Here is a 26,924-nt window from a genome sequence, read left to right as displayed (position 1 = left end):
CACACAGAGGGCTAGCTTGATCGACCCGATCGCGCCCTGGAGCCACTAACTATTATTCAAGTGCTGCATTAGTAAGTTACTCCAACTTAGCACCTCACTTTTCACGTGTACATTCTTCTACCGCGACAGCTATGCTCGAGATGAAAGCTGGCTCTGAATGTAGTGGCGTACATCGTCAATACCAGCAGTTGCGATCGACAGTCGGAAGTGAATGGGATCCGACCAAGTGAGCACCTTGAGGTCCTTGGCGTAGTCGCGCACGCTCTCGTAGTCTTCCTTGGTGTTGAAACCGTCGAAGAGGATCCCCTCCATGAACTGTACGCGGTTGCGCTCGCGTTCCCATAAGTAGATCTGGTCTGCAATGTTCTCAGGAATCACGGGCGTGTTATGGCGCATTTTCGGGTGAGCGTGCTTCATCAGGAAGTCGTAGATTTGCTGCGCCGAGATGCCGTGGATAAGAGCCGATCGAAGACTCTCGCGCGTGATGAAGCCAATTGCCAAATTGGGCAACCGCGCCACGATGTCCACAAACACACTGAGCATGGCCACGTGAAGCGTGGACGTCGTGTACGCATAAATCTTAAAGTTCGTCTCGACCACCACAAACAATTGAGCACTGTGATCCGCCGTCGGAGCCTGACGCGGGTCTTCCACTTGTGACTTCAGACCAGCTCGAACACCTGCGAATGAGCTCGTGAGGCTCACATGGCTGCGCTTCTGGCCTGTAGATCCACCGAAAATGAGGTTCACTGCTAGACTCGTCGTGTAAAAGCGGTCGGAGTTGGGCCGTTTGCGGAAAAGCAGTCCAAAGTCAATAAAATCGCCCAGCAGTAGGCGCTGCGTCTCCGTCAGATCCGCCACAGCATAATACTCTCCAGTCTGGCAGTAGCTGATCTGGAACAGGAACTGCAAAATGTCCTCCTGCTTCAACGTGCCCGTGTTGTCGAGCGTCCGGATGTACTCCAGCATGAAGATCCACATCTGCACGTGGATATCCTTCAGCATGAACTCGTAGCCCGTGTCCGTGATATGCAGCGCTCTCGAGTCAGCGCCACTGGCCTGCAGCAGTCTCGTTCGCAGCAAAATGTCCACCACCGACTGCGGCGGCTCCTGCACGGCCGTCGAGCCCACCATGTAGTGCAGCACCGAGTCCCACCTTGCGCGCGCATATCTCTCCAGGTCCGCCGCAGCGAACGTGTTCTCCGGGTCCTTCGGAAGCTGCAGCCGGCCTCGCTCCCACGGAGACCCTCCCAGGTTGCTCAGCGCGTACTAAACACACAAAAACACGAAAAAAACACCTCAGTCAATATGAGTTTTTTTCAATAGAATAATATCACAATAGAAGCAAATTTCTCCCCACCATGAGCTGCTTCTGGAACGTCGGGTGGGGTCGATACGCCCCGTCCTGGTGCACGAAGACCTTCAAGCCTTCCAGCTTGGTTTGCAAAGGCGTCATATCATAGAATACACAAGTAAGTTGCGTCATATCTCCAGTTATGATATGACATGGGGGATATGACGTCATATCGCCCGCACCTTGAGCAGCGCCGCGTGGAACTGCGGCGGCATGCGCTTGGCGTCCCCCGGCTCGGGCACGACCCATTGCTCCAGCAGCGCGCGCGGCACGGCGGCGTTGCTGGGCAGCAGGCGCATCACGAACTGCTGCGCCAGCGGCGGCAGCGCCTGGAAGATGGCCTGGCACGCCCACGGGTCCTGGTACAGGCGCTCCAGCGTCGCCGGCGGCAGCGTCTCGAGGAAGTCGAAGGCGTCCATGCTGGCGTTTGGCTCGGATGAGGAGTGCCAAGGCAAGCGGTGTGGTGCACACTAATTATGCTTTGTGTAGAATACAAAAGGTCTGGAAGAATGCACATGGGTTTCTGGAAATATGCATAAAACAAATTACTCGAACTCTCGCTAATTTTCTACCAGAATCCACTGAGTCACGTGCAGCCTAGGCACGCCTCAAATGGTGGGTCGCATGGAGTGCCCACCCTTCCTTGATTTGTCTCGCCTCGTTACTTTTGGATACCGATTCGAAGTGCAGGCGACGCCCATGAATCGTGCGCTGTAGCACATGGCCTCGGAATGACCTGGCCCGTGACATTCATGATATAGTGTGTCATTGCACTGGGCCATTCCTGCTCGTGTCGACACACATGACCGACATCATGGCCAGGTTCGAAAGCACCTCCTGCTTAATCATTGCCGGTGGCACTGGTTGCTAGATGGAATCCGCTGCCGCTTGTAACACGCGTCAATATTTGGTCTCGATGTTTTGTAGAACGTGCGTGAGTGCTAAACTTTATCGGCGCGGAGAAGACACGAGCGCCGTTATACTGTACGGAGTCAAGTACAGCTGTGATGGCATTCCTCGCGACACACTACGGCTTCGCTCTTCAGAGGCTATTGAAACGTTTTCTCACCGTACGCTTGAGGCATAAATCAACCAAACGTGAACTGGGCATTCCCACCAGTCGTGTCAAAACCAAAGTCAAAGTTAGGTCAAACTGAGGGTACAAAAGATCCGGCAAATTTGATCGAGAGAAAAATTCGCACCGGTCGCGGCGATAAGTGAGTCAAATCTTTTTTAGCGAGGGGGAGGGTAGTCGGTAGCGGAGATGGAAGACGTACCAGTAAACGCTCTTGCGCAGGCGAGCGCGCAGGGTGGCTCCCTTGACATCCTCAGGGCCGTTCTTAACGGAGCGGGTGTGCGGTAGGCTCGGTAGGCCGGGGTAGCTGCGCACCGGCTCTGTGCAGCAGTCGGGACTACCTGGAGGGAATTTTCGATCACGGATCGGTAGTCTCCCTACGCACCCCACGAGGGGGGGGTGCGCTGTCCGTGGTAGGCTGCCCAGATTCTGACTCCCCATCCAAATGGATCGCCCTCGAGAGTTGCTGCGCACCATTGTCTAGCCCAGCGCGAGCTCCTCTGAATAATCTTCTCTAAGGGCAAGCGCCTGCGTCGCTGCAGCGACACACACGGCAATGTCATTCATCTCTTCATCACTGGACGAACTGCTCCATTCCTCGTCGTCCAAATCGACTAGCTGAGGGAACATACGTAGTATCTGCCACACTGTGGCCCACAGGGGGTTCGGGGCGTATTGTGAATGCGACAATTTCTCGGACACAGGTACAATCTGCACTCCGTCATTCTTCTTAACGACGACGCGCAGAGTGGTACTCTCTACGCACACCGCACACCCAGCCACCCGCTCCGTTAAGAACGGCCCTCAGTTTGGATTGTGAAGATGACGACGATGAGCTTATCGCCCAGCAACTTCTGTTCCCAGCGTCTCGATCTACATGTAGCTCTCGTGATACGACAGTGAAACGCGGCGGTTCTCGGCCAGGAAAGAGTAAAAACGAAGAGCGGGACTTTGAGACGCGCTATAGGCGCTTTATGAAGCAGTATTTTTATGACACCCCAGGTCACGCAGCTGATGTATTTCCCGATAGGCCTATGCATCACGCCGAACCGCGCTTAAAGGCTCGTCCAAGCTCGTGGCTTCAGGTCTTCCTCGGCGATCGCATTGGCAATGCGCTCTGAGCTCTCCATCTTGTCTTTGATGCGCGTCTAGAAGGTTTCTGCCGACTGGGTAATTCCAACTGATGCATCCGCGGACACGTGAACATACGCTTTAGCCAGCTCCAGGTTCTCCAGGTCCTGATAGCTTTTCCCCCGACGGGTTTTTCCTGTGCCGAAGCTGCCCCGCTACCTGAAACATCGCTTGAGAAGTGACTATCCCCCAGCTATCCATTTGCAATATTTGACAGAAGGATCGCTGGAAGATGGCCACTGATGAAATTTGGTTTGGTTTTAGTCGAACCGGTGCGAGCGCGAAAAACTATCCAAAAGCTATTTAATGGTTAAAAATGACTTTTGGTCGGTGTTTTGACCCGACCGGTGGCAATGCTCTTAGAGGACCAAAGCTTGTCGTTTATATAACCGATCTACGGCGCCCAAAGGCATTCCAGCTCTCGCTCTCTCGTCTATAACTTAGCTCTACAGACCGCCGGCCTGCTTCAGCAACGGCTCGAGGTTGCCTGCCTTGTGCAACTTGCGCACGTCCGAGTTGCCGCCGATGGACTTGCCGCCCACAAACACGTTGGGCACCGTGCTCTGGCCCGTCAGGTCCTCGAGCGCGTCCTGCTGCTCGCTGCCGCCCGCGACCTCGTCCAGCTCCACCACGTCGAACTTGGCGCCCAGCTCCGTCAGCAGCGTCTTGGTCCTCGTGCAGTACGGGCAGTAGCTCTTGCTGTAGACCACGACGGGGGACGCCGCGATCTGCGCTTCCACGGTCTCCTTGGCGCTCACCATCTTCAGTGGGTAGTTGGGGTTTGGAGTCTTGGGTGTCTGTTGCTTGCTGGCTCGGAAGTCAATTTGAAAGTGAGGTGCTGCTTGCTAGGTACTTCTGGGCCTCAAAAGTTCAGGGACACCAGTGCTGCATCGTTTCTGAAGCACGGTGGACGTGGCCGTGATTGCAGCGGGTCGGACAACATGGATGCGACATCATCACGATGATTACCATTTTGGTGCGCGCAGGTCGTCGAGGACAACCTGTCACATCGTGGGTGGACAACGGCGCGGACCAGCTTCAGACTTTGGCGCTTGAATCCTCAGCAATGCAACGCACCCATGTCAATACTAGTACATATAGCATTGCTGCAGTGTCAGCGATTTCTAGAGAGGGTGTAACCTCGGGTGATCGTTCCTCATTCTCAAATCTGCTTCGACCGCAACACTCAAAGTCGAACGACCCAAAGACTCAACGCTCATCATGGCCCCCAAGATCCGCCACGCCGCCCCCGCCTTCACGGCCGACGCCGTCGTCGACGGCGAGTTCAAGACCGTGTCGCTGGCCGACTACAAGGGCAAGTACGTCGTGCTCTTCTTCTACCCCATGGACTTCACGTTCGTGTGTCCGACCGAGATCATCGCGTTCAGCGAGAAGGCGGCGGAGTTCCGCAAGCTGGGCTGCGAGGTGCTGGGCTGCAGCGTGGACTCCAAGTTCTCGCACCTGGCGTGGATCAACACGCCGCGCAAGAAGGGCGGTCTGGGCGAGCTGGACATCCCGCTCATCGCCGACTTCAACAAGGAGATCTCCCAGGCCTACGACGTGCTCATCGACGTGGGCGAGGAGACCGGCGCCACGTTCCGCGGCCTGTTCATCATCGACGGCGAGGGCAAGCTGCGCCAGAGCACGATCAACGACTGTCCCGTGGGCCGCAACGTGGACGAGATCCTGCGTCTGGTGGAGGCGTTCCAGTTCACGGACGAGCACGGCGAGGTGTGTCCCGCTGGCTGGAAGAAGGGCAAGAAGACCATCAAGCCTACTACCGATGCATCCAAGGAGTACTTCGAGGAAGCAAATTAGGACACCAGCTAAGAAGTGGGATTATTAGGCGAAAGATAGTGTCTAAGCTGATTCCTAGTACAGATGTGGCCGATAATTTTTTTTATATGAAACTTGCTTCTTGCTTACAGACGTCGTAGTATCTGCTCTTGTTTCTGGTTTGTCCTTTTGTTATGCGAGATAGAGCACGTCATCTCTATTTGGTTTTGGGGCGTCTCAATTTGAAGCACGTCTTCTCTCAATTTGACCGTACACGGCAGATCTGCGCAAATCGGAGCGCCAAGTCTTGCTAGCTCGGTGTGAGTTGCTCAGCATGTACTGTACCTGCTCGTTGTGCCCCCAACTGGTTGCGATAGGTATCAACTGAATGAATCCTCTGGGTGAAGTCGGCGCGTGCGACTTTACCACTTGCTCTCCGCCAAAAGTGTGTTCGGCGCAGAGGCACACTCGTTCGCGGAGCACTTGAAGTTTTTAACCGTAAACGCCAGCCTTTCCACCTCTATGTGGGGCCAGAAGACCAATCTGTGAATACCCCTTGTCAACGAAGGTCGTCGTCGTTAAAATAATGACCACCGCCACAAGGACGGGATCAGCTGCTGATTGTGTGTCGCGCACAGGCATCCGCCTCCATGTGGTGTCCGTCAGCGCTCTATTCGACTAGCCTGAAATCTTAGCAGGCTGTTGCCCGTTCGACTGGATAGTGCTCGTCCAGCGCCACTGGCAACGCTAATTCTCAATTCTCCATCGTCGAGCACCGGTCCCCGGCCCGTACTTCACCGAGAACTCCACTTCGAGACGGAAGTCTAACCTGACGGAAGGTTCCCCGGCGTGTCTTCACTCCAGCATTCGGTTTGCCTGCAGCTTCCGTCGATTTCGACAGAAAGAACCGAGCTTTCTAAGCGTATAAGTCGTGTGGAGCTCAGTTCACATTTTCACCCGAAACCACCAATTCAACTAATGCCTGGAAACCAGTCGCGACCCCGAAGAGCGTCAGTTGATGCAGGCAAGACACCAGCCGGCCTCCAGCTCCTGTCGCCAACTCTGCAGCAGTCTATTCAAAACACGACTTCGAAGAAATCGTCTTCCCACCCAGCAGAGCACTTCGGATGGAGCAGCACCCCTCCGGCCGACAATGGGTCACCTGACCAGAACTCGCCCACAGAAGACAGAGAAGTGAGCGAGTTTAACTTCGACGGACTCACGCTGGCGGCAGTGCGCAACAGCGAAGTGTTCGACGCAGCTCGAACTCGTGTCGTGGAGAAGAGCGTGGCCGAGTCCGATTTCGATGGATTGACAGAGGCGGCAGTTCGGAAGCGGGCGGATAGTGAAGTGCACGATGCCGCTGGAGTTCCTGTCGACCTCGACAGATTCACGCTGGCAGCAGTGCGTGAGGGAACGGAGAGTAACGCGACTAGAGCGTCTACGCGTCAGAGCTCTCGTACTACCAACACCTCAACTCGCGACCTGCAATCCAAAGGCGACGCGGAGTACTGTGCATTCTTCTACGACGAAAACGTCAAGCCAAACCCGCTGAGCTGCAGCTCGGGCAGCACAAGGACAACGTGCACCAACGACGATTTTGAGATGTCTCGACAGCGACTCAACTCGGTCCAGGTGCAGCGCCGGCGGACTAGTGTCGCGGGTTCGAACAGGGGCACGTTCCAGCTAAGTGCCACCGCTGCAGCGGCCGGGTTTCCAATGGCAAAGAAGAAGGAACTGACCGCGGTGATCATCAGCGGCTGGTTGCAGAAGCGTAAGGGGCTTGTGCTGAAGCGCTGGAAGACCTACTACTGCCTGTTCAAAAGCGACGACACCCTTTGCCTCTACTCGAGCGAAGACACGGTAAACGGCAAACTGGAGCAGCGGTATCAAGTGCTGCGTGTTGTTCTGACGGACAAGAACGACTCGTTTCACATCATCGGCGTCGATGCGGAAGGCGAGCCGCGGCGGGAGGAATTCCGCGCATCGGTGTCAACGGAATGGGCTCGGTGGTTTCAAGTGCTGGGCAAGTTCTTCGACAGCACATCCATGGCGCAGGCTCTGATCCGCAAGCCCGAGCTCACGTCCACCAAGACGTCCAACGAGACTGAATTGAGTGACTGGGTCGACAGCGAAGTGGATCAAGCAGATATCAATGATGAACACCGCAGCTACTTCGGCCAACGGAAGCAGTCCGTAGCAGCGGCTAACGACTCATTCGACGGGAGCGGCAGTGACAATCCGTTTCTCAACCCGTCCGCTGGCCGTGCTAACGGAACCAAGTTGTCCGACTGCCCCATGATCGAAAGCAGCCACGCCACAGTCCCCATCCTGGAAAACCGACCGTCGGAATCGCAGCTCGACGTAGAGCTAGTATCCGGCTTCTCATGGACAAAGTAGAGTAGCCACGACCAAAGTAAGTTAAATCCATAATGCATCGTTTTATTAATGCACAAGACCATTCTTGAGGATCAGCTTAGACACCATCTTTCGCCTAATAATCCCACTTCTTAGCTGGTGTCCTAATTTGCTTCCTCGAAGTACTCCTTGGATGCATCGGTAGTAGGCTTGATGGTCTTCTTGCCCTTCTTCCAGCCAGCGGGACACACCTCGCCGTGCTCGTCCGTGAACTGGAACGCCTCCACCAGACGCAGGATCTCGTCCACGTTGCGGCCCACGGGACAGTCGTTGATCGTGCTCTGGCGCAGCTTGCCCTCGCCGTCGATGATGAACAGGCCGCGGAACGTGGCGCCGGTCTCCTCGCCCACGTCGATGAGCACGTCGTAGGCCTGGGAGATCTCCTTGTTGAAGTCGGCGATGAGCGGGATGTCCAGCTCGCCCAGACCGCCCTTCTTGCGCGGCGTGTTGATCCACGCCAGGTGCGAGAACTTGGAGTCCACGCTGCAGCCCAGCACCTCGCAGCCCAGCTTGCGGAACTCCGCCGCCTTCTCGCTGAACGCGATAATCTCGGTCGGACACACGAACGTGAAGTCCATGGGGTAGAAGAAGAGCACGACGTACTTGCCCTTGTAGTCGGCCAGCGACACGGTCTTGAACTCGCCGTCGACGACGGCGTCGGCCGTGAAGGCGGGGGCGGCGTGGCGGATCTTGGGGGCCATGATGAGCGTTGAGTCTTTGGGTCGTTCGACTTTGAGTGTTGCGGTCGAAGCTGATTTGAGAATGAGGAATGATCACCCGAGGTTACACCCTCTCTAGAAATCGCTGACACTGCAGCAATGCTATATGTACTAGTATTGACATGGGTGCGTTGCATTGCTGAGGATTCAAGCGCCAAAGTCTGAAGCTGGTCCGCGCCGTTGTCCACCCACGATGTGACAGGTTGTCCTCGACGACCTGCGCGCACCAAAATGGTAATCATCGTGATGATGTCGCATCCATGTTGTCCGACCCGCTGCAATCACGGCCACGTCCACCGTGCTTCAGAAACGATGCAGCACTGGTGTCCCTGAACTTTGAGGCCCAGAAGTACCTAGCAAGCAGCACCTCACTTTCAAATTGACTTCCGAGCCAGCAAGCAACAGACACCCAAGACTCCAAACCCCAACTACCCACTGAAGATGGTGAGCGCCAAGGAGACCGTGGAAGCGCAGATCGCGGCGTCCCCCGTCGTGGTCTACAGCAAGAGCTACTGCCCGTACTGCACGAGGACCAAGACGCTGCTGACGGAGCTGGGCGCCAAGTTCGACGTGGTGGAGCTGGACGAGGTCGCGGGCGGCAGCGAGCAGCAGGACGCGCTCGAGGACCTGACGGGCCAGAGCACGGTGCCCAACGTGTTTGTGGGCGGCAAGTCCATCGGCGGCAACTCGGACGTGCGCAAGTTGCACAAGGCGGGCAACCTCGAGCCGTTGCTGAAGCAGGCCGGCGGTCTGTAGAGCTAAGTTATAGACGAGAGAGCGAGAGCTGGAATGCCTTTGGGCGCCGTAGATCGGTTAAATAAACGACAAGCTTTGGTCCTCCAAACTCCAGTTCACGTTTGGTTGATTTATGACTCAAGCGTCCGGTGAGAAATCGTTTCTATAGCCGAAGCCGTAGTGTGTCGCGAGGAATGCCATCTCAGCTGTGCTTGACTCCGTACAGTATAACTGCGCTCGTGTCTTCTCCACGCCGATATAGTTTAGCATTCACGCACGTTCTACAAAACATCATCACGAAAAAACAAACACCACGAGTACGCTGTAACTTAAAACTTGTTGGTTTGCGACTTATCTACTATTGGCGTCGCTATCTCCTACTCCCCCAGTCGTCTATAGACAACCAAGGGAGTAGAGCCACCACGCACCACTTAGTTGGCGGCCTCGAAGTACTCCTTCGACTCCTCCACCGTGGGCTTGATGGTCTTCTTGCCCTTCTTCCAGCCAGCGGGACACACCTCGCCGTGCTCGTCCGTGAACTGGAACGCCTCCACCAGACGCAGGATCTCGTCCACGTTGCGGCCCACGGGACAGTCGTTGATCGTGCTCTGGCGCAGCTTGCCCTCGCCGTCGATGATGAACAGGCCGCGGAACGTGGCGCCGGTCTCCTCGCCCACGTCGATGAGCACGTCGTAGGCCTGGGAGATCTCCTTGTTGAAGTCGGCGATGAGCGGGATGTCCAGCTCGCCCAGACCGCCCTTCTTGCGCGGCGTGTTGATCCACGCCAGGTGCGAGAACTTGGAGTCCACGCTGCAGCCCAGCACCTCGCAGCCCAGCTTGCGGAACTCCGCCGCCTTCTCGCTGAACGCGATGATCTCGGTCGGGCACACGAACGTGAAGTCCATGGGGTAGAAGAAGAGCACGACGTACTTGCCCTTGTAGTCGGCCAGCGACACGGTCTTGAACTCGCCGTCGACGACGGCGTCGGCCGTGAAGGCGGGGGCGGCGTGGCGGATCTTGGGGGCCATGGTGAGTTAGGAGGCTTGAGGCTTGAGGCGTGCGGGGCAAATTCAGAAGTGAGGGCTGAACTGAGCTGATCTGAGCTCTTGTCCGGTGGGCAACCGCTCGACGCCAGCCACACGCGCCGTAGCGATCCGTTACGTCTGCCACGTACGTGGCAGTGCGGCGCATCATCCTGGACATAGAGAGTATTGATGAGAGATAACTATATATCCGGATAACAAGGTTGAAGCGGAAGTGTTGACCGTGTTTTTGAGAGTGGAGTACTGAAGGAGGTTAGTAGGATACTGATCCGTGTCCGCCCATGTGCGACCTGGTGCAGAAACGGGCGGGTAGGACAAAGTGGCTTCAGAAGTTGCTTCAGTGTACTTTTAGTCTAGGTCGGACATCTGAGATCATCGTGTAGATGCGGCTGAGGTGAACAGGTTGATTATTCGTTTCGATGCACGAAAACTTGGCTGCACTTGGGCTTGGTGTACTGTACCGTACTAGTAGCTGACAGTGCAGTCCGCGACGGTGGTAACTATGGGATTGTTCAAATGATTGTTGCCGCGTGCCAGGCACCCGCCAAACCGCAACGGGAGGACAAGGGTCCCACACCCACCTGCGCTCTGATACCGTCGGCTGCAAGTCCTTCATCACCAATCCAACGGCGGCACAGCTTGACAGCAACCACGTCCACCCTTAAGCACTGGTACTCCAGTGTACAAGCTTCGGTTATTATTGAATTTGCACAGCAAGCCTCGAGCCTTCTCAACACTCACCATGGCCCCCAAGATCCGCCACGCCGCCCCCGCCTTCACGGCCGACGCCGTCGTCGACGGCGAGTTCAAGACCGTGTCGCTGGCCGACTACAAGGGCAAGTACGTCGTGCTCTTCTTCTACCCCATGGACTTCACGTTCGTGTGCCCGACCGAGATCATCGCGTTCAGCGAGAAGGCGGCGGAGTTCCGCAAGCTGGGCTGCGAGGTGCTGGGCTGCAGCGTGGACTCCAAGTTCTCGCACCTGGCGTGGATCAACACGCCGCGCAAGAAGGGCGGTCTGGGCGAGCTGGACATCCCGCTCATCGCCGACTTCAACAAGGAGATCTCCCAGGCCTACGACGTGCTCATCGACGTGGGCGAGGAGACCGGCGCCACGTTCCGCGGCCTGTTCATCATCGACGGCGAGGGCAAGCTGCGCCAGAGCACGATCAACGACTGTCCCGTGGGCCGCAACGTGGACGAGATCCTGCGTCTGGTAGAGGCGTTCCAGTTCACGGACGAGCACGGCGAGGTGTGTCCCGCTGGCTGGAAGAAGGGCAAGAAGACCATCAAGCCCACGGTGGAGGAGTCGAAGGAGTACTTCGAGGCCGCCAACTAAGTGGTGCGTGGTGGCTCTACTCCCTTGGTTGTCTATAGACGACTGGGGGAGTAGGAGATAGCGACGCCAATAGTAGATAAGTCGCAAACCAACAAGTTTTAAGTTACAGCGTACTCGTGGTGTTTGTTTTTTCGTGATGATGTTTTGTAGAACGTGCGTGAATGCTAAACTTTATCGGCGTGGAGAAGACACGAGCGCAGTTATACTGTACGGAGTCAAGCACAGCTGAGATGGCATTCCTCGCGACACACTACGGCTTCGGCTATAGAAACGATTTCTCACCGGACGCTTGAGTCATAAATCAACCAAACGTGAACTGGAGTTTGGAGGACCAAAGCTTGTCGTTTATTTAACCGATCTACGGCGCCCAAAGGCATTCCAGCTCTCGCTCTCTCGTCTATAACTTAGCTCTACAGACCGCCGGCCTGCTTCAGCAACGGCTCGAGGTTGCCCGCCTTGTGCAACTTGCGCACGTCCGAGTTGCCGCCGATGGACTTGCCGCCCACAAACACGTTGGGCACCGTGCTCTGGCCCGTCAGGTCCTCGAGCGCGTCCTGCTGCTCGCTGCCGCCCGCGACCTCGTCCAGCTCCACCACGTCGAACTTGGCGCCCAGCTCCGTCAGCAGCGTCTTGGTCCTCGTGCAGTACGGGCAGTAGCTCTTGCTGTAGACCACGACGGGGGACGCCGCGATCTGCGCTTCCACGGTCTCCTTGGCGCTCACCATCTTCAGTGGGTAGTTGGGGTTTGGAGTCTTGGGTGTCTGTTGCTTGCTGGCTCGGAAGTCAATTTGAAAGTGAGGTGCTGCTTGCTAGGTACTTCTGGGCCTCAAAAGTTCAGGGACACCAGTGCTGCATCGTTTCTGAAGCACGGTGGACGTGGCCGTGATTGCAGCGGGTCGGACAACATGGATGCGACATCATCACGATGATTACCATTTTGGTGCGCGCAGGTCGTCGAGGACAACCTGTCACATCGTGGGTGGACAACGGCGCGGACCAGCTTCAGACTTTGGCGCTTGAATCCTCAGCAATGCAACGCACCCATGTCAATACTAGTACATATAGCATTGCTGCAGTGTCAGCGATTTCTAGAGAGGGTGTAACCTCGGGTGATCATTCCTCATTCTCAAATCAGCTTCGACCGCAACACTCAAAGTCGAACGACCCAAAGACTCAACGCTCATCATGGCCCCCAAGATCCGCCACGCCGCCCCCGCCTTCACGGCCGACGCCGTCGTCGACGGCGAGTTCAAGACCGTGTCGCTGGCCGACTACAAGGGCAAGTACGTCGTGCTCTTCTTCTACCCCATGGACTTCACGTTCGTGTGTCCGACCGAGATTATCGCGTTCAGCGAGAAGGCGGCGGAGTTCCGCAAGCTGGGCTGCGAGGTGCTGGGCTGCAGCGTGGACTCCAAGTTCTCGCACCTGGCGTGGATCAACACGCCGCGCAAGAAGGGCGGTCTGGGCGAGCTGGACATCCCGCTCATCGCCGACTTCAACAAGGAGATCTCCCAGGCCTACGACGTGCTCATCGACGTGGGCGAGGAGACCGGCGCCACGTTCCGCGGCCTGTTCATCATCGACGGCGAGGGCAAGCTGCGCCAGAGCACGATCAACGACTGTCCCGTGGGCCGCAACGTGGACGAGATCCTGCGTCTGGTGGAGGCGTTCCAGTTCACGGACGAGCACGGCGAGGTGTGTCCCGCTGGCTGGAAGAAGGGCAAGAAGACCATCAAGCCCACGGTGGAGGAGTCGAAGGAGTACTTCGAGGCCGCCAACTAAGTGGTGCGTGGTGGCTCTACTCCCTTGGTTGTCTATAGACGACTGGGGGAGTAGGAGATAGCGACGCCAATAGTAGATAAGTCGCAAACCAACAAGTTTTAAGTTACAGCGTACTCGTGGTGTTTGTTTTTTCGTGATGATGTTTTGTAGAACGTGCGTGAATGCTAAACTATATCGGCGTGGAGAAGACACGAGCGCAGTTATACTGTACGGAGTCAAGCACAGCTGAGATGGCATTCCTCGCGACACACTACGGCTTCGGCTATAGAAACGATTTCTCACCGGACGCTTGAGTCATAAATCAACCAAACGTGAACTGGAGTTTGGAGGACCAAAGCTTGTCGTTTATTTAACCGATCTACGGCGCCCAAAGGCATTCCAGCTCTCGCTCTCTCGTCTATAACTTAGCTCTACAGACCGCCGGCCTGCTTCAGCAACGGCTCGAGGTTGCCCGCCTTGTGCAACTTGCGCACGTCCGAGTTGCCGCCGATGGACTTGCCGCCCACAAACACGTTGGGCACCGTGCTCTGGCCCGTCAGGTCCTCGAGCGCGTCCTGCTGCTCGCTGCCGCCCGCGACCTCGTCCAGCTCCACCACGTCGAACTTGGCGCCCAGCTCCGTCAGCAGCGTCTTGGTCCTCGTGCAGTACGGGCAGTAGCTCTTGCTGTAGACCACGACGGGGGACGCCGCGATCTGCGCTTCCACGGTCTCCTTGGCGCTCACCATCTTCAGTGGGTAGTTGGGGTTTGGAGTCTTGGGTGTCTGTTGCTTGCTGGCTCGGAAGTGAATTCGAAACTGAGGCGCTGCTGCCTCTGGGGCAGTGTGAACCAGTTCTGAAGCACCACCGACAGATCCGTGATTTGCAGCGGGTCGGACACCGACAACATCGATGCGACGATGATTACCACTTCGGTGCATGGACAATCGGTCGCACCATGGGTGGTCCATCCAGGGTGGACAACGATCCCGGGTTTCATGGCCATCGACTACAGTATTATAGCCTCAAAATTTCTTGATTTGTGAGTTGTTTTGCTGCAAATGGGTGCTGCATGTACTTGTGCAGCCCCAGTTGGATGAACGTGAGCGAGGCTATGTCGTCGAAGATGTCGTACGGATCCGCCAACAGCGAAGGACCGAAAGTCCCCTCGACGTAGCTCTTAGGATGAGGCTCGCACGCCAAAGCTGACGTTTGCATACTCTCCTCGACTGGTACGATAAGAGCCACGACGAACAGAGGCAGTAAAACTACCGACAAGCGATGTACAGCCTCCCCACTTTCTCGGTTGGATCTTTGACAAGGTCAGCCACGGTGTGTGAACACCAGGTTGACGCCAATGCGTAGCACGAAGTCCTGTGCTGTGAAAATCTGGAGCGACTTCAGCGCCTTCCATCTGCACCGGATCCAAGATCACGCTCGTGTACCGCTCGAACCACCCCACAAGCGAAAACTCCCAGGTTGGTGCTGATCTTGGTGCGATCCGTGCCAAAGCTCGGCAAGCAGCAGATGACCATCAAGATGGGGTAGGCCACGGCGACAAGGAAGTCAAAACTGACAACACATTTGTCGTGGTTATAGTGCTTACCATTGGTTTCATCGCATAGCTGTCGTCCTTCACGAACGAAGGCTGAAGACAATCGCGGTGAATTTTCTCACGGGGGCAGTGGCGCTGACCTGCACGGCGTGGACGGCGTGGTTGATCCTGATAGTCTGTAGACTATCAAGCCCAATGAGACAGTGAACTGGGTCATGAAGACGGGGGACTTCGACAAAGCTCGTTCTGGCTCATGGTGGACTCTTCCATCGCGATGATCTGGGCTTCTGTCGTTGTTTTTTTTTTGCTGGTGGTCGTAAGCTACGCGTCCGCTTTTGTGAAATTGTTCATTCGCATGCAAGCTAGAAGGGCGTCCCGGGTCGGCTCGAGTAGTATGACGTAGAACATTACGCGGTCACTTTTTTTCCTTACCGTATTTTACCACCAAGAACATTCCTGAAACCTTATTTCGGGACAGCAGCGATTTCAACGACGCAACCTCTCGACCACCTTGGGGCGAGAGCCACGTCTTTTCGATATTAGGGTAGTTTTAGAACCGCTCAACCGGTGAGATCTAACAGACGTTGATTTGACGACGCCACCTTATAGCGAGAGCCACGTCTTTTGGATCTTAGGGCGTTTCGACCGACAACGTTCAAACTATATTGATAAAAGCAATAGAACGTTACGCCGGCAGATTTTTACCTCAAGGATTAGCTCGGACCAGCGTCTCATCATTGGTTGAAAATCTATGTCACACACCTTCATGTCCGCTTAAGTACGCCAGAAATTCTCCCTCCTTTCCTCCTCATTCCAGAATCTGCCAGCTCGAGGAAAGATGGTGAAGCTGTTCTGTGCGATCGTTGGCGTGGCGGAAAGCTCGTTCCCGGTTGACATCGACGCAGACCAGACGGTGGCAGACTTGAAGGACGCGATCAAGGCGAAGAACGCGAACGACTTGAAGGACGTCGATGCCAAGAACCTGCAGCTCTTCCTGGCGAAGAAAGACGAGGGCCGCGGCGCGTGGCTGACGGAGGCAGACGTGAAGAAGGCGGATGGCTTGACACCCTTGGACGTTGGAGGAGCACCACTTAACCTTGTCGGTTTGTCGAAGATGGACGTGAAGTTCCAAGTCACGAGGCAACATGTTATGGCTAAAACGACCCCTGTTCACGTGCTGGTGGTGGTTCCGAAGCAAGAAAACGACCGCTCCCCAGCCATGGCTCTCGGCGTGGCACCCTCTTTGGCACCAACTACAATACACCGTCACCCCGAACGTCTCAAACGATGGGCTGCGATCAATGCAATGATTCGTCAGAAGAATCAAGAGGCGAACCAGAAGACGACGAGTGAAGACGCGAAGAAAACAAACAAAAAGCGGAAAAATCACGATGTCGACAAGACTGTGGGCTATTCGAGTCTTTGTTGGCAAGATATCAAACCTATTTACAACTTCGACGATTCTTACGACCTTCAACCCAGCGATATTCCTGACGCTGACATCCAGCTGCTCCTCGCTCGTATTAAGGACTTGCGGAGACTCTATGGACAAATCTCCGATGGGAAAGAAGCCAAGAGATTGTTTTTTATCGCCCCGATCCTCGAGACAGTCAGTCGTCAACTCGGGGACGTCCGCATATTAGTCGAAGAAGACGTGGATGGGAAGAACGTGCTCCTAAAAGGACGATTCGAGTTTGTGCTCCAGCGTGGCACCAAGAGAATTTCACTTGTTGAAGCAAAGCGTGAAGATATGCTGCAAGGACTGGTTCAGAATGTGACGGGGCTGGAAGCTCTTGCTGATGTCGAAGATCTATCTGTGGTGTATGGCATTGTGACCAATTTTCTTGAGTGGAAGTTCTTGATCAGTGAAGACGAGAGGGTCCGACAGCAAGAGTGTACTCTTCCACTCACCGATACTATACCGACGTTTGAAGGATTGAAAGAAATCGTCGGGAAGATTTACGCGATGCTGCAATAAATATATTCCATATGATCGTCCAAGCGTTGCAATCCTTTGCTTATTTTCTAATTGAGATCTTCTTACATGCACTCATCTGCTTAATCAGGCATCGTCCGCTCAACCATAGCACTTAAGAGCATCTAGAGTAATCCGCACAAAGTCAAGCTACCGGTGAACTAAAGAATGAGAGATCAACAGAGCGCGCCACACAACTCTAGGATTGAATCAAGTAAGGTGAAACTATTTATGTTTTATTCCTGATAAATATAAAGTTAGTAATATAGTAAGATGCCGTACTCACCTGAACAATACGAACTTAACAAAGAGCGAATCAAAGCCGCGCAAAAGCGGTATTATCTGAAAACAAGGGAAACCCGACTGGCTAAGCAGCGAGAATATGATGATAAGAATCGCGAAGAAATTCGTGCTCGCAAGAAGAAGAATTACTTAAGTAAATCCGAACTTAAGCAAAGCGAACTTAACTAATTAATTATTTTTTTTCTCAGATATAAAGTCGCCCCCAATATAAAGTCGATCCTAATACAAGGTCCAATAATTATAAAGTCGATTCTCACGAGATTAATTTAGTCGAAGATATATAGGCAATATGTTTGCATACGAACTCGCAGGATTAAAGAGATTAAATATCCAAGCTGTCAAATGGGGTAGCAGCTACCGGGTTAAGGTTCGAGGTAGAACTGGAAAGATGGTATATGTTAGCAACATTTCTCGTTCAGTCAACAAGAAGTTGGTGGCTAAGCAGTACAATGTTTCTGTTGAAACCCTTGAGAAGCATATGTCGCCTGACTATAAGTCTGATCCCAAGTACCGGTTTTACACTGGTAATCACATGGAATCACACCTATACGAGGGTATCGAGGCTACTGATTTCTACGATAAGCTCGAGAACGTTCTTTCGACTCAGACAAGTGCTTTTAAGGTAAATATTGCTCTTGGGTACGAACTTGTGAGCAAGACTGATCCTGATGACACTCGCTACTTCTACCCGAATCTCGCTAACACTTATGTATTCAACAAGCCCGTTGCAATCAATAGCAAGGCGGATATTCGAAAGAAGGTGATTTCAGAAATTCGGTCGATGGAGTTGGCTGACAAGCTGAACTATCCCAGCTCGGGATATAAGCTTAAGGCGATCACTGCATTCAAGATTTTTGTCTATCATCGCGACCATGCTCTTGGTGATAGCGACGCTGTTATTCCTAAGATTATCCGTGAAAACAAGCATGTAATCAACTTCCCTAAGACCAACAACAAGTGTGTCTTCCACTGCATTGCCTGGCACACGTTCCAGAGCGGTAAGAAGGATCCTCGCAGAATTCAGGCTCAGGTGAAGGAGGCATTCAAGCGCTACTGCTCTTTTAAGGGGGTAAAGTATACGTTGAGTCTATTTAGGAGCTTCAAGCCTATTGACCTGCTACAGCTCGATGAGGTTGAGGACTGCTTCCAGCTCGGTATTAACGTATATACCATGGATGTAGCTTCTGGGGATGTAGAATGCATTCGTAGGTCGGACAAGGGGTTTGAAGCTATGAATATTCTATCACACGAGAATCACGCTCTCTACATCAAGAGCATCGATATGCTTCAGTCTAAGTATCAGTGCCCCAAGTGTGAAATGATATTCGTGAGCGGTGAAAGACTCAAAAACCACAAGAAAAATCAGTGCGAGCTTGTGAATATTGAGAGCTTCCCTGCTGAGCCAACTATCTACAAGCCAGCTCCTAACGCGATTCGATCACTGCTTACAAAGTACTCCATTAAGGATGCCAACCAGTACATCGACTACTTCATTGTTTATGACTTTGAGGCAATCCTTAAGCCTACCGCCACTCAACACGGTGAAAGTACTGTCTTCACGAACGAACACATCCCTGTGTCTGTATCCGTAGCTGATAGCTTAACCGAGGAGGTTCGCTGCTTTGTGAATGACGATCCGAAGATGCTGCTGACGGATATGTTCAAATACATCGGTGATGTATCGCTGAAGATCCAACAGTACAGTGTCGATAAGTATAAGTCGCTTCTGCAAAAAATCATCAATGCCCACGGTCTGACAGGTATGGAAGTCCCAGGCGCCAATCTGGGTAAGAAGTACAAGATGCCTGATGTGGAGAGTTGGATTAAGGAAGGGAAGTATGATAACTTCTTCCACTTTCATAGCAGTCTTGGGTTTGGTAAGCAGAGGTCCGACTACGGGCGTCTTAAACAGCAGATTGATCAGGTTCCTGTGTTCGGCTTCAATTCGGGTCGATACGATATCAACTTGATTAAGAGCGACTTATTCGCCATCATTGGTACTGACAACATCAAATCTGTTATCAAGAACCCCAGCTACATGTGCATTGCTACATCGAACATGAAAATGCTCGATATTAGCAACTATGTACCGGCTGGTACCAGCTACGATAAGTATCTTACGACATATCTTGGTGGCTGTAAATGTGATGACAAAATTAAATGTGTCTGTGGTCTTGGCAAGGGTCTTTTCCCGTATGAGTACATCACCGCGTTCAATGTACTCAACCAGACTATTATACCGCCTAAGTCAGCTTTTGACAGCAAGCTCCGTGGAACAAGCATCAGCGATGATGAATACGAGCGAGTAAAGTTTGTGTGGGGGTACTATGAGATGAAATCCATCAAGGACCTACTGGTCTGGTACAACAATCTCGATGTAGTCCCATTCATCAAGGCTATTAAAGCCCAGCGCGAGCTATTCATGCGTTTCGATCTGGATATGTTCGCTGATGGTGTGTCTCTACCAGGACTTAGTGAAAAAGTTATGTATCAGACCTGCTTTAACAATCTCCAATATCCGGATAAAGCACCTGCTAACGCATTCCAATTTCCACCCCAGCGTATGAGTGGCTACAAGAGTCAGGATGCTAAGGCAAAGCGGGAATTTGGTATGACACTTGCTCACTTGAATACATTGCTACAAAAGCAAAAGTATCTGTGTGGTTTATGCTACTGCCAGCTGACCGTCGATACCGCTTCAGCAGACCGTATCAACAACAAGATTGGACACATCGATGGCAATGTATTGGTTAGCTGTATCAAGTGCAACACCGCCCGTAAGGACATGTCGCTCAGGGGATTCCGCTATAAGAAGTTGCTTGAGTTCAACTCGGACAGATTGGTGTATAGCATTGATAAGGAGGAAAAGGACATCTACGCTAAGATGAAAGCCAACATTGCTGGAGGCCCATCTATTATCTTCAATCGCTACGCTAAGCGCAATGAGACGAAGATTCGAGGTGGCAAGCTCTGTAAGAAAATTATCGGATACGATGCCAACGCTCTATACCTATGGGCGCTTGGTAATGAGATGCCATGCGGACGATTGACTACGATCGAGGCTTATGATGACATTGTCGAGGACATCGTTTGTGATAAGATTTTCGGCTTTCTCGAGTGTGATATTCGCACACCAGACCACTTGAAAGAGTACTTCAGTGAGATGACCCCAATTTTCAAAAACACGCTAATCGATTGTGCTGATGAGAGTGTCATTGGTCATCACATGTACAAGTATAACGAGGCACGTAAGCAAAGCCGAGCAAAACCAGCTCGTAAGCTGATAGGTAGCTACTTTGGTGAAAAGATTCTAATATACGCACCTTTGCTCAAGTGGTATCTTTCCCACGGTTTGGAGATTACCAAAACTTACTGTTTTATTAAGGCCAGCTCTCACAAGGCTTTTGATCCGTTTATGGAGGCTGTATCAAACGCCCGGCGCGAGGGTGATGTTGATAAGTCGAAGGCGATGATTGCTGAGATGATGAAACTGGTAGGCAACAGTGCTTTCGGTCGATCTGGAATGGATATGAGCAAGCACAAAGAGGTCAAGTATGAGTCGAACGACAAAGCAATTAAGAACAAGATCGAACACTTTACGTTCCACGGGTTGGAGGAGCTTAATGATTCTTGTGAGATTACGATGAAAAAGCGTCGTCTCAACAACAAGAACCCGATCCATCTATCGATTGCTATCTATCAGCTCGCAAAGCTACGCATGCTTCAGTTTTACTATGACTGCATCGACTTTTACTTTGATCGTTCAGACTTCCAATATCAGGAGATGGACACGGACAGTGGATACATTGCGTTCAGCTGTGAGAACCCATTCAAGGAATGTATCAAGCCTGAACTACGTGATCACTTCGACGAGCATAAGTATGAGTGGTTCCCGCGAGACTACAACGTTGAGGTAGCCAAGTTCGACCGCCGCACCCCTGGTTTATTCAAGGAAGAGTGGCGAGGTGATGCAATGGTCTCTTTATCCTCCAAGAATTATATCTGCTACCTACCAGACGAGGAGCACAAGGTCAAAGTCAGTGCTAAGGGTATCCAGCAGGGGCGTGGTCGTAATGTTGATGTACTTAACCCAGACGGTTTTGAGACAGTTGTACGGGACCGTATCACACTTCGGGGTACTAACAAGGGTTTCAGACTATCGAAAGAAACCAAATCGATCATTACCTATACTCAAACCAAAACTGCCCTCAATTATTACTACGACAAGCGACAGGTACTGTCAGATGGTATTTCTACAATTCCGCTTGATGTCTAAGGGTGATGCTTATTTTTTTTTCCTTCTAAATATAGGATCATGTCTTCTCAAGATCTACTAAAAAAACTCTACTATGATCCAAAAACCGGCTTTATCGGCACTCAAGCTCTGTATCAGAAGGCCAAAGAGTTAGACCCTAAGATTACTATCAAAATCGTAAAGGAGTGGTATGCGAACCAGACCGATATTCAGCGATTTCAGGATCAGAAGAAGCGCTTTGATGGCTTTAAAATAGCTTCACACAACCCTAATTCATGGCAAATGGATCTTGCGTTTTGGGAGAAACGACCAATTTTGACTGCTATCAACATCAACTCAAGGTTGGGGTACGCAAAGCTCTTATCAAACAAGACGGCAGCAACTGTGTTAGCAGCGCTCAAAGCATTTGTTCTCCTTCACACAGTTGATATCCTGACAAGCGATAATGGAAGCGAGTTCATGAACTCACAGGCTCAAGAATTCTTCCAAAGTAAGAACATTGAGCACTACAACAACGAACCAGGTGATCACGGAACCATGGGTAAAATTGAACGATTCAACAGGACATTAAAGCAGAGACTAACTAAAATGTCTCCCAAGAGGATTACGCAGAAACTTATCAGTGATGTTATTGAAAACTATAATAGCACGTTCCATCGCTCTATTAAAATGACCCCAAACGAGGCTAAAGGTAAAGTCATCGAGTCCGAGCTGGAACACAACCAAGGTGAAGCAGAGAGAGTTGAGAATGAGTTCGAAGTCGGAGCAAATGTACTATATCGACTTAAGAAGCAAACGTTTGATAAAGAAGCTGCTCGATGGAGCAAAGCTGTCTATAAAATCGTTGGAATTGATGGATACCGAGTCCAAATCCGCTCAAAAAATGGACATACCCTGTACAAGGCACCAAACGATCTCAAAATGGTTAAATCAGAGACTACGAATGCTACTATTAATCGAGGTGATATTCTTGAGGCGGAGAAGATCTTAGATCACAAAAAGATGCGAACCGGAAAGTACAAATATCTTGTGAGATGGCTGGGTAATGAACCTGACTCCTGGGAGCCATTCTCAAATCTCCGTTTAATTAATAAAAACAGGAGATCGACTCTTGAAAAGGAGTATTGGGATTCAAAAAAAAAAAGAGTCTAATTAGCTTGTAAATAAAATTGATATAGACATCCTCTGTAAGCTTTCGACTCAAGTATATTAGATTCAATATTTTTCCAAATATTCAGGAAATATATGACTTAATATATAGTAATAATTATGTGCCCCAGTTGTTTAGAAAAGGACCGTGAGCTTGCTAAGCTTCAGCGGAAGCTATGGATTATCCAGGAAGTAAGCCGAATCAAGAACGAACTAATGAACCTCGATGCAGTAGCTAATTTTCGAAAAACGGTAGTAAATCGTAAGTATCGCCATGAGTTGGAAGCAATATTTGGAGTTCCATTCCATTGTATCAAGGACCGCTATCTAAGCCTTCTAAATGAGCGAAATCATATTTGCCATTCGTACTCTCAGTTTCGGCACGACTCAATTATGCCGAGCTACTGGTAATTATGTACTCATTTTTTTATGATTCGTTTGATATAGACACAATGTTTCCAAATTTCACATCCCTCGCTCAGAGAGAGCAAAAGCGACAGGAGCTTCTTGAAAAGGCTCAACGTCGTGTTCGTCAAGCTAATGCTAAGCGTGATATGTATGAAGGCGCATCGTGGGCAAGCGACGTAGGTAAAACTATTAGCCTAACTTCCACATCTTCCACATCAGCTCAGACAGATTCCACAACCGGGTCGTCTGAGCCATTAAAAAAAACGGTAAGTGATGAATCCTCCCAAACAAACCCTGAGGTCTCAACTGATCATGAAGTAAATATGATGGATGCTGAAGTACAAGTACGCCCCGATACAACTGATAGAGGATTTCAAGCACGTCCTGACTCAACTGATCGAAACGTTCAGGTCCGTCCTAATACAGTGGACGTTGGAGTGGATAATGGCGTACGTATGGTAGATGCTGAAGTAGACAATGATGTACGAATGTCAGACAATGGGACAAATACAGATAGTATCAAACCGTCAACTACAGATGCAGCAACGAATACATCATCAAAACCAAGCCGGCTTGACACGGAGGAGCAAGTGGCCTCACGTGAATGGGTCAAAGCTTTTTACAAAAAGTTCCCTAATTGGGTTGCGCTTAGAATTCATCCGATTAAAAAGAAAGATACTAAAGAGGATAAACGCTACGTTATTGGTGAAAACGGGGCGCTTATATCGAAAAATGATAATAAATACAGACGATACGAGTATATTGACTGGGTAGCAACTATGGAAAAGGTTAAAGATATGTACTATGATGCTGAAAGTCAATCGATCGATGAAACACATGGAATGTTGGATGAGGAAAATCGAACGAGGACTCTTATGCGTTTGGAAAAGAATAAGCGAACTGGTGATGAATTAGAAGAACTTGATGCTGTTCTTAAGGATCGAAGATTGCCCAATATTACATTTGATAGAAAAATAACTTCTACCACATCCGACGATGAGCGTAGTAGATTTAAGATGCTATGGATTATTTCTAAAAACATGGAGATGCTGGATTCGAATGGATTAACGAAGAGCATTGTACCAATTTTCAAGGATAAGTATAAATCTGACAAAAGCTCATTGGAACAGTATGTTTGGGTCAAGGATGGATCCGTTGATGTGTTTGGAAAGGAATCAAACCTGAAGCACACAGCAGCACTGAAGAAGATTGATTGGCAATCCACACTAAGAACGTTCTTGGACATGATCAAGGATAGAGGCTTAGAACTTACTATGGTTGGGGCTAATGATGTCGAGAGAACCATTAAGGACTACAAGCCTTATGACGATGATGAAGAGCGCGAGGCACGACATGGTACGAAAACCGGGTTAGATGAAGATATGGATAGAAATCTATCAATCCCTGACAGCGAAGCTAAGAAAATACTATATGAGTACTACAAGAGCCTCTTTGACAACAAGATTGTTATCCCATTTCGTCTGAAGCCTGTCGTCGATACTAAGAATGGTGTAAAAGCCCATGCCACGTACTACTTTAGCGTACCAAGTGATAATCACTATTTCAACATTAGGAATAAGGACCATAAAGTTGTTTCAGGAAACGCATGGACTGGGCTAATGAAGGTGATGCGTTGGATGGATACATTCCTTGCGCTTCTAAGCGGTCTGGAAGATGCCCGTCGTACTGCTACTGATATCGAAGGACCTGCAACTGAAGCGGAGAAGAAAATGATTAAAAATGTGAATGACAATCTCAAGATCATTCGCGAGGTAATCTTCAGCAATGCTGATGACGTTAAACAACAAAGTGAGGATGTATATGAGGAGAGTGAATTGGACATGCTTCATGATGACGCTGAACGCGCTTACCTAAAATATGGTGAAGCTCAGAAACAATATGAAATCATAAAGAAGCAGGAGAAGGAAGCGGAGAAAGAAACGCGCATGTCAACTACCAAGCGTTCCAAGTCAGTCCTTAAGGCAGCAAAATCTGCACTTCGTGCTTCATTGGCAGCTGTACGAGCCACAAAGTCGGTTTATGACGTTAAGTATAGGAAATATTCCAAATTGGCTCAAGAGATCGCGGAAGAAGAGGAGCGTGAGCGTGCCGCCGACGAGTTTGCAAAGCGTTCTCGCGGAAGCGGGTTGAAGGGTCGTGGCCTAAGAGGAGCGGGTGTGGCTCCACTGGAAGGTGTTGTCAGACGCGGTAGAACCTATAATCTCAATGAGATTCAAGGATTAGCAACACCGTCGGCATATATCTACAAGCAGCTTGGTAGCAAGTATATTCGTATTCCTGACCTCGATGCTAAGACTCTTGTAATCGTGCAACCAAATCGTCGAAAGTGTGGTCCGAAGTGTCAGATCAGTGATAGCCTTCAAGGCATGATCCGAATGCTTGTGTATAAGCAACATATTGATCAGGCGTCGTATGACAAACTCAGCGTCGAAGATAAAAAAATGTTCAAGGAGATCCTTGCAATCACGCATCTTCAATACTGTTTTCACGATAAGCTCACGGATCCATTGGAAACCCTTCGTGCTGAGTATGACAAGCTCAAGGGGGAGATTCAGTTAGGAAATGATAATCCAAGCATTATTAAGCAGCTCAAGTCTCTCACGGTGGATATGTACAGCAATCGATTGATTGACGATAAGGAATTCAAGCAAATTATCACTCGACTACTATAACCATGTTCTTCTTCAACCCCCGCATTATTTCCAGCTCATCTGGTAGCTATGGTGAAAACGCCGATAACAATGTTGCTGAACTCAAAGCAATCATGAAGAATCTTATCATTCATGACCGACCTCAAAAGACTCAGGCAGCTGTATGGGCAACTGATCTCGATAAATCGATCAAAAAGGTAGATGCATCAACGCAAACCGAGGGTGGCCGTATGTGGGCTTACCAGCCAAAGAAAAAAACTAAAACAGTGAAGACGTTTGCTCTCTAAGAAAGCCCCATCCGTGTCAGTTTATTTCTAAATCCTCGATAAATGTTGATTTTTTTTATCGCTGATACTAATTTCAAGTATGGCAGACTCCCCATCAGGACTTTGGGTGGGCAGGAACACGCTATCACCAAGAACAATAATCTTATCAGCTTGGAGCATGGTCGATCCAACAATCTGGTTCGGGTCATCAGTAGTTAAGTTGGTTTTGAGCTCTTTACTTGGACCGCAACCCATGTTGTATATAATTACTCAGCGATAATCGATCTCAACTCATCGACTTCCTTCTTTATCTCTTGGATGGCTTTAGTCAATACTGATACCAGAGATGCCAAATCGATACCCATAGGGTTAATAGGCTCCCCTGATTCATTTAACTCATCATCAGGCGATTCTACTCCTGACACACATTCAGGGATGATCTCAGCCATTTCTTGAGCAATGAAGCCAACGTGATTTGAATTGTCGTTTCTCATAGCAAAACGCTTTGGTTGCATGCGTAGCACTTCATCCAATCCATAAGGGATCTCTACAATGTCTTTCTTTAGCCTCCGGTCCGAAGCATTCGTATAGCTACCACCTCGGCATGGGCTGTACGAAACCCAGTTAAAATTAGCATCGCATACCCCCAGACGCATAGCTCCAACCGTCGCATCTGTCCCCCACCCGAGGTAGTTTGCTTGGCTCCAGTTCGTTCGATAGACACATTTTCCGTCCACGTTCTGCTTTGAATGAAAGAGCTCGTCAGCCCATATCATGCCCCCAGCGTGAATGGTTGCCTCCGGTGATACGCGATTAACTGCCAGCCGTCCAGAAGTGTTGAGAAGCATCTTGTTTGAGCCCCCTATCATAAATCGCAAAGGATCGGCTGTATAGGTCCCAAACGACGCGCCGTTGGTATCGCTGTTTCCAGCCTCATTGTATATGATGAGCCCAACTTTGATAGGAGCTCCCTGATCATTCCACCACTCCTGA

At 51.0% G+C, this 26,924-nt stretch overlaps 13 protein-coding genes across 13 annotated transcripts; 7 read left to right on the top strand and 6 right to left on the bottom strand.

The window, feature by feature from the left end:
* Positions 1–129: 129 nt before the first annotated feature.
* On the bottom strand, positions 130–1,773 carry IUM83_12853 (General transcription factor IIH subunit; the record flags this gene model as incomplete). The annotated part of the gene is made up of 3 exons (XM_067937498.1): positions 130–1,269; positions 1,361–1,435; positions 1,537–1,773. 3 exons carry the CDS (start codon positions 1,771–1,773, stop codon positions 130–132), a joined length of 1,452 nt encoding a protein of 483 aa, XP_067788142.1.
* Positions 1,774–4,006: 2,233 nt separating this feature from the next.
* Positions 4,007–4,321, bottom strand: IUM83_12852 (Glutaredoxin; the record flags this gene model as incomplete). The annotated part of the gene is made up of 1 exon (XM_067937497.1): positions 4,007–4,321. The coding sequence occupies one exon, from the start codon at positions 4,319–4,321 to the stop codon at positions 4,007–4,009; it is 315 nt and encodes a 104-aa protein (XP_067788109.1).
* A 460-nt stretch (positions 4,322–4,781) lies between these two features.
* IUM83_12851 (peroxiredoxin-2) lies at positions 4,782–5,378 on the top strand (the record flags this gene model as incomplete). Its single annotated transcript, XM_067937496.1, has 1 exon — positions 4,782–5,378. The coding sequence occupies one exon, from the start codon at positions 4,782–4,784 to the stop codon at positions 5,376–5,378; it is 597 nt and encodes a 198-aa protein (XP_067788191.1).
* A 936-nt stretch (positions 5,379–6,314) lies between these two features.
* IUM83_12850 (Pleckstrin homology-like domain) lies at positions 6,315–7,736 on the top strand (the record flags this gene model as incomplete). Its single annotated transcript, XM_067937495.1, has 1 exon — positions 6,315–7,736. One exon carries the CDS (start codon positions 6,315–6,317, stop codon positions 7,734–7,736), a length of 1,422 nt encoding a protein of 473 aa, XP_067788138.1.
* Positions 7,737–7,858: 122 nt separating this feature from the next.
* Positions 7,859–8,455, bottom strand: IUM83_12849 (peroxiredoxin-2; the record flags this gene model as incomplete). The annotated part of the gene is made up of 1 exon (XM_067937494.1): positions 7,859–8,455. The coding sequence occupies one exon, from the start codon at positions 8,453–8,455 to the stop codon at positions 7,859–7,861; it is 597 nt and encodes a 198-aa protein (XP_067788035.1).
* A 459-nt stretch (positions 8,456–8,914) lies between these two features.
* IUM83_12848 (Glutaredoxin) lies at positions 8,915–9,229 on the top strand (the record flags this gene model as incomplete). Its single annotated transcript, XM_067937493.1, has 1 exon — positions 8,915–9,229. The coding sequence occupies one exon, from the start codon at positions 8,915–8,917 to the stop codon at positions 9,227–9,229; it is 315 nt and encodes a 104-aa protein (XP_067788042.1).
* Positions 9,230–9,639: 410 nt separating this feature from the next.
* IUM83_12847 (peroxiredoxin-2) lies at positions 9,640–10,236 on the bottom strand (the record flags this gene model as incomplete). Its single annotated transcript, XM_067937492.1, has 1 exon — positions 9,640–10,236. The coding sequence occupies one exon, from the start codon at positions 10,234–10,236 to the stop codon at positions 9,640–9,642; it is 597 nt and encodes a 198-aa protein (XP_067788039.1).
* Positions 10,237–10,993: 757 nt separating this feature from the next.
* On the top strand, positions 10,994–11,590 carry IUM83_12846 (peroxiredoxin-2; the record flags this gene model as incomplete). The annotated part of the gene is made up of 1 exon (XM_067937491.1): positions 10,994–11,590. The coding sequence occupies one exon, from the start codon at positions 10,994–10,996 to the stop codon at positions 11,588–11,590; it is 597 nt and encodes a 198-aa protein (XP_067788040.1).
* Positions 11,591–12,000: 410 nt separating this feature from the next.
* On the bottom strand, positions 12,001–12,315 carry IUM83_12845 (Glutaredoxin; the record flags this gene model as incomplete). Its single annotated transcript, XM_067937490.1, has 1 exon — positions 12,001–12,315. One exon carries the CDS (start codon positions 12,313–12,315, stop codon positions 12,001–12,003), a length of 315 nt encoding a protein of 104 aa, XP_067788096.1.
* Positions 12,316–12,775: 460 nt separating this feature from the next.
* On the top strand, positions 12,776–13,372 carry IUM83_12844 (peroxiredoxin-2; the record flags this gene model as incomplete). Its single annotated transcript, XM_067937489.1, has 1 exon — positions 12,776–13,372. One exon carries the CDS (start codon positions 12,776–12,778, stop codon positions 13,370–13,372), a length of 597 nt encoding a protein of 198 aa, XP_067788038.1.
* A 410-nt stretch (positions 13,373–13,782) lies between these two features.
* Positions 13,783–14,097, bottom strand: IUM83_12843 (Glutaredoxin; the record flags this gene model as incomplete). The annotated part of the gene is made up of 1 exon (XM_067937488.1): positions 13,783–14,097. The coding sequence occupies one exon, from the start codon at positions 14,095–14,097 to the stop codon at positions 13,783–13,785; it is 315 nt and encodes a 104-aa protein (XP_067788037.1).
* A 1,644-nt stretch (positions 14,098–15,741) lies between these two features.
* On the top strand, positions 15,742–16,256 carry IUM83_12842 (Crinkler (CRN) family protein; the record flags this gene model as incomplete). The annotated part of the gene is made up of 2 exons (XM_067937487.1): positions 15,742–16,006; positions 16,222–16,256. 2 exons carry the CDS (start codon positions 15,742–15,744, stop codon positions 16,254–16,256), a joined length of 300 nt encoding a protein of 99 aa, XP_067788095.1.
* A 3,710-nt stretch (positions 16,257–19,966) lies between these two features.
* IUM83_12841 (putative chromodomain protein) lies at positions 19,967–21,457 on the top strand (the record flags this gene model as incomplete). Its single annotated transcript, XM_067937486.1, has 1 exon — positions 19,967–21,457. One exon carries the CDS (start codon positions 19,967–19,969, stop codon positions 21,455–21,457), a length of 1,491 nt encoding a protein of 496 aa, XP_067788036.1.
* Between the last annotated feature and the right edge of the window lie 5,467 nt (positions 21,458–26,924).

Source organism: Phytophthora cinnamomi (assembly GCF_018691715.1).
Source record: "Phytophthora cinnamomi strain GKB4 chromosome Unknown Contig55, whole genome shotgun sequence".
Taxonomy (NCBI): Eukaryota; Oomycota; class Peronosporomycetes; order Peronosporales; family Peronosporaceae; genus Phytophthora; species Phytophthora cinnamomi.
Note: the sequence above shows the minus strand (reverse complement) of the source record. Positions and strands in the feature narration are given on the sequence as shown.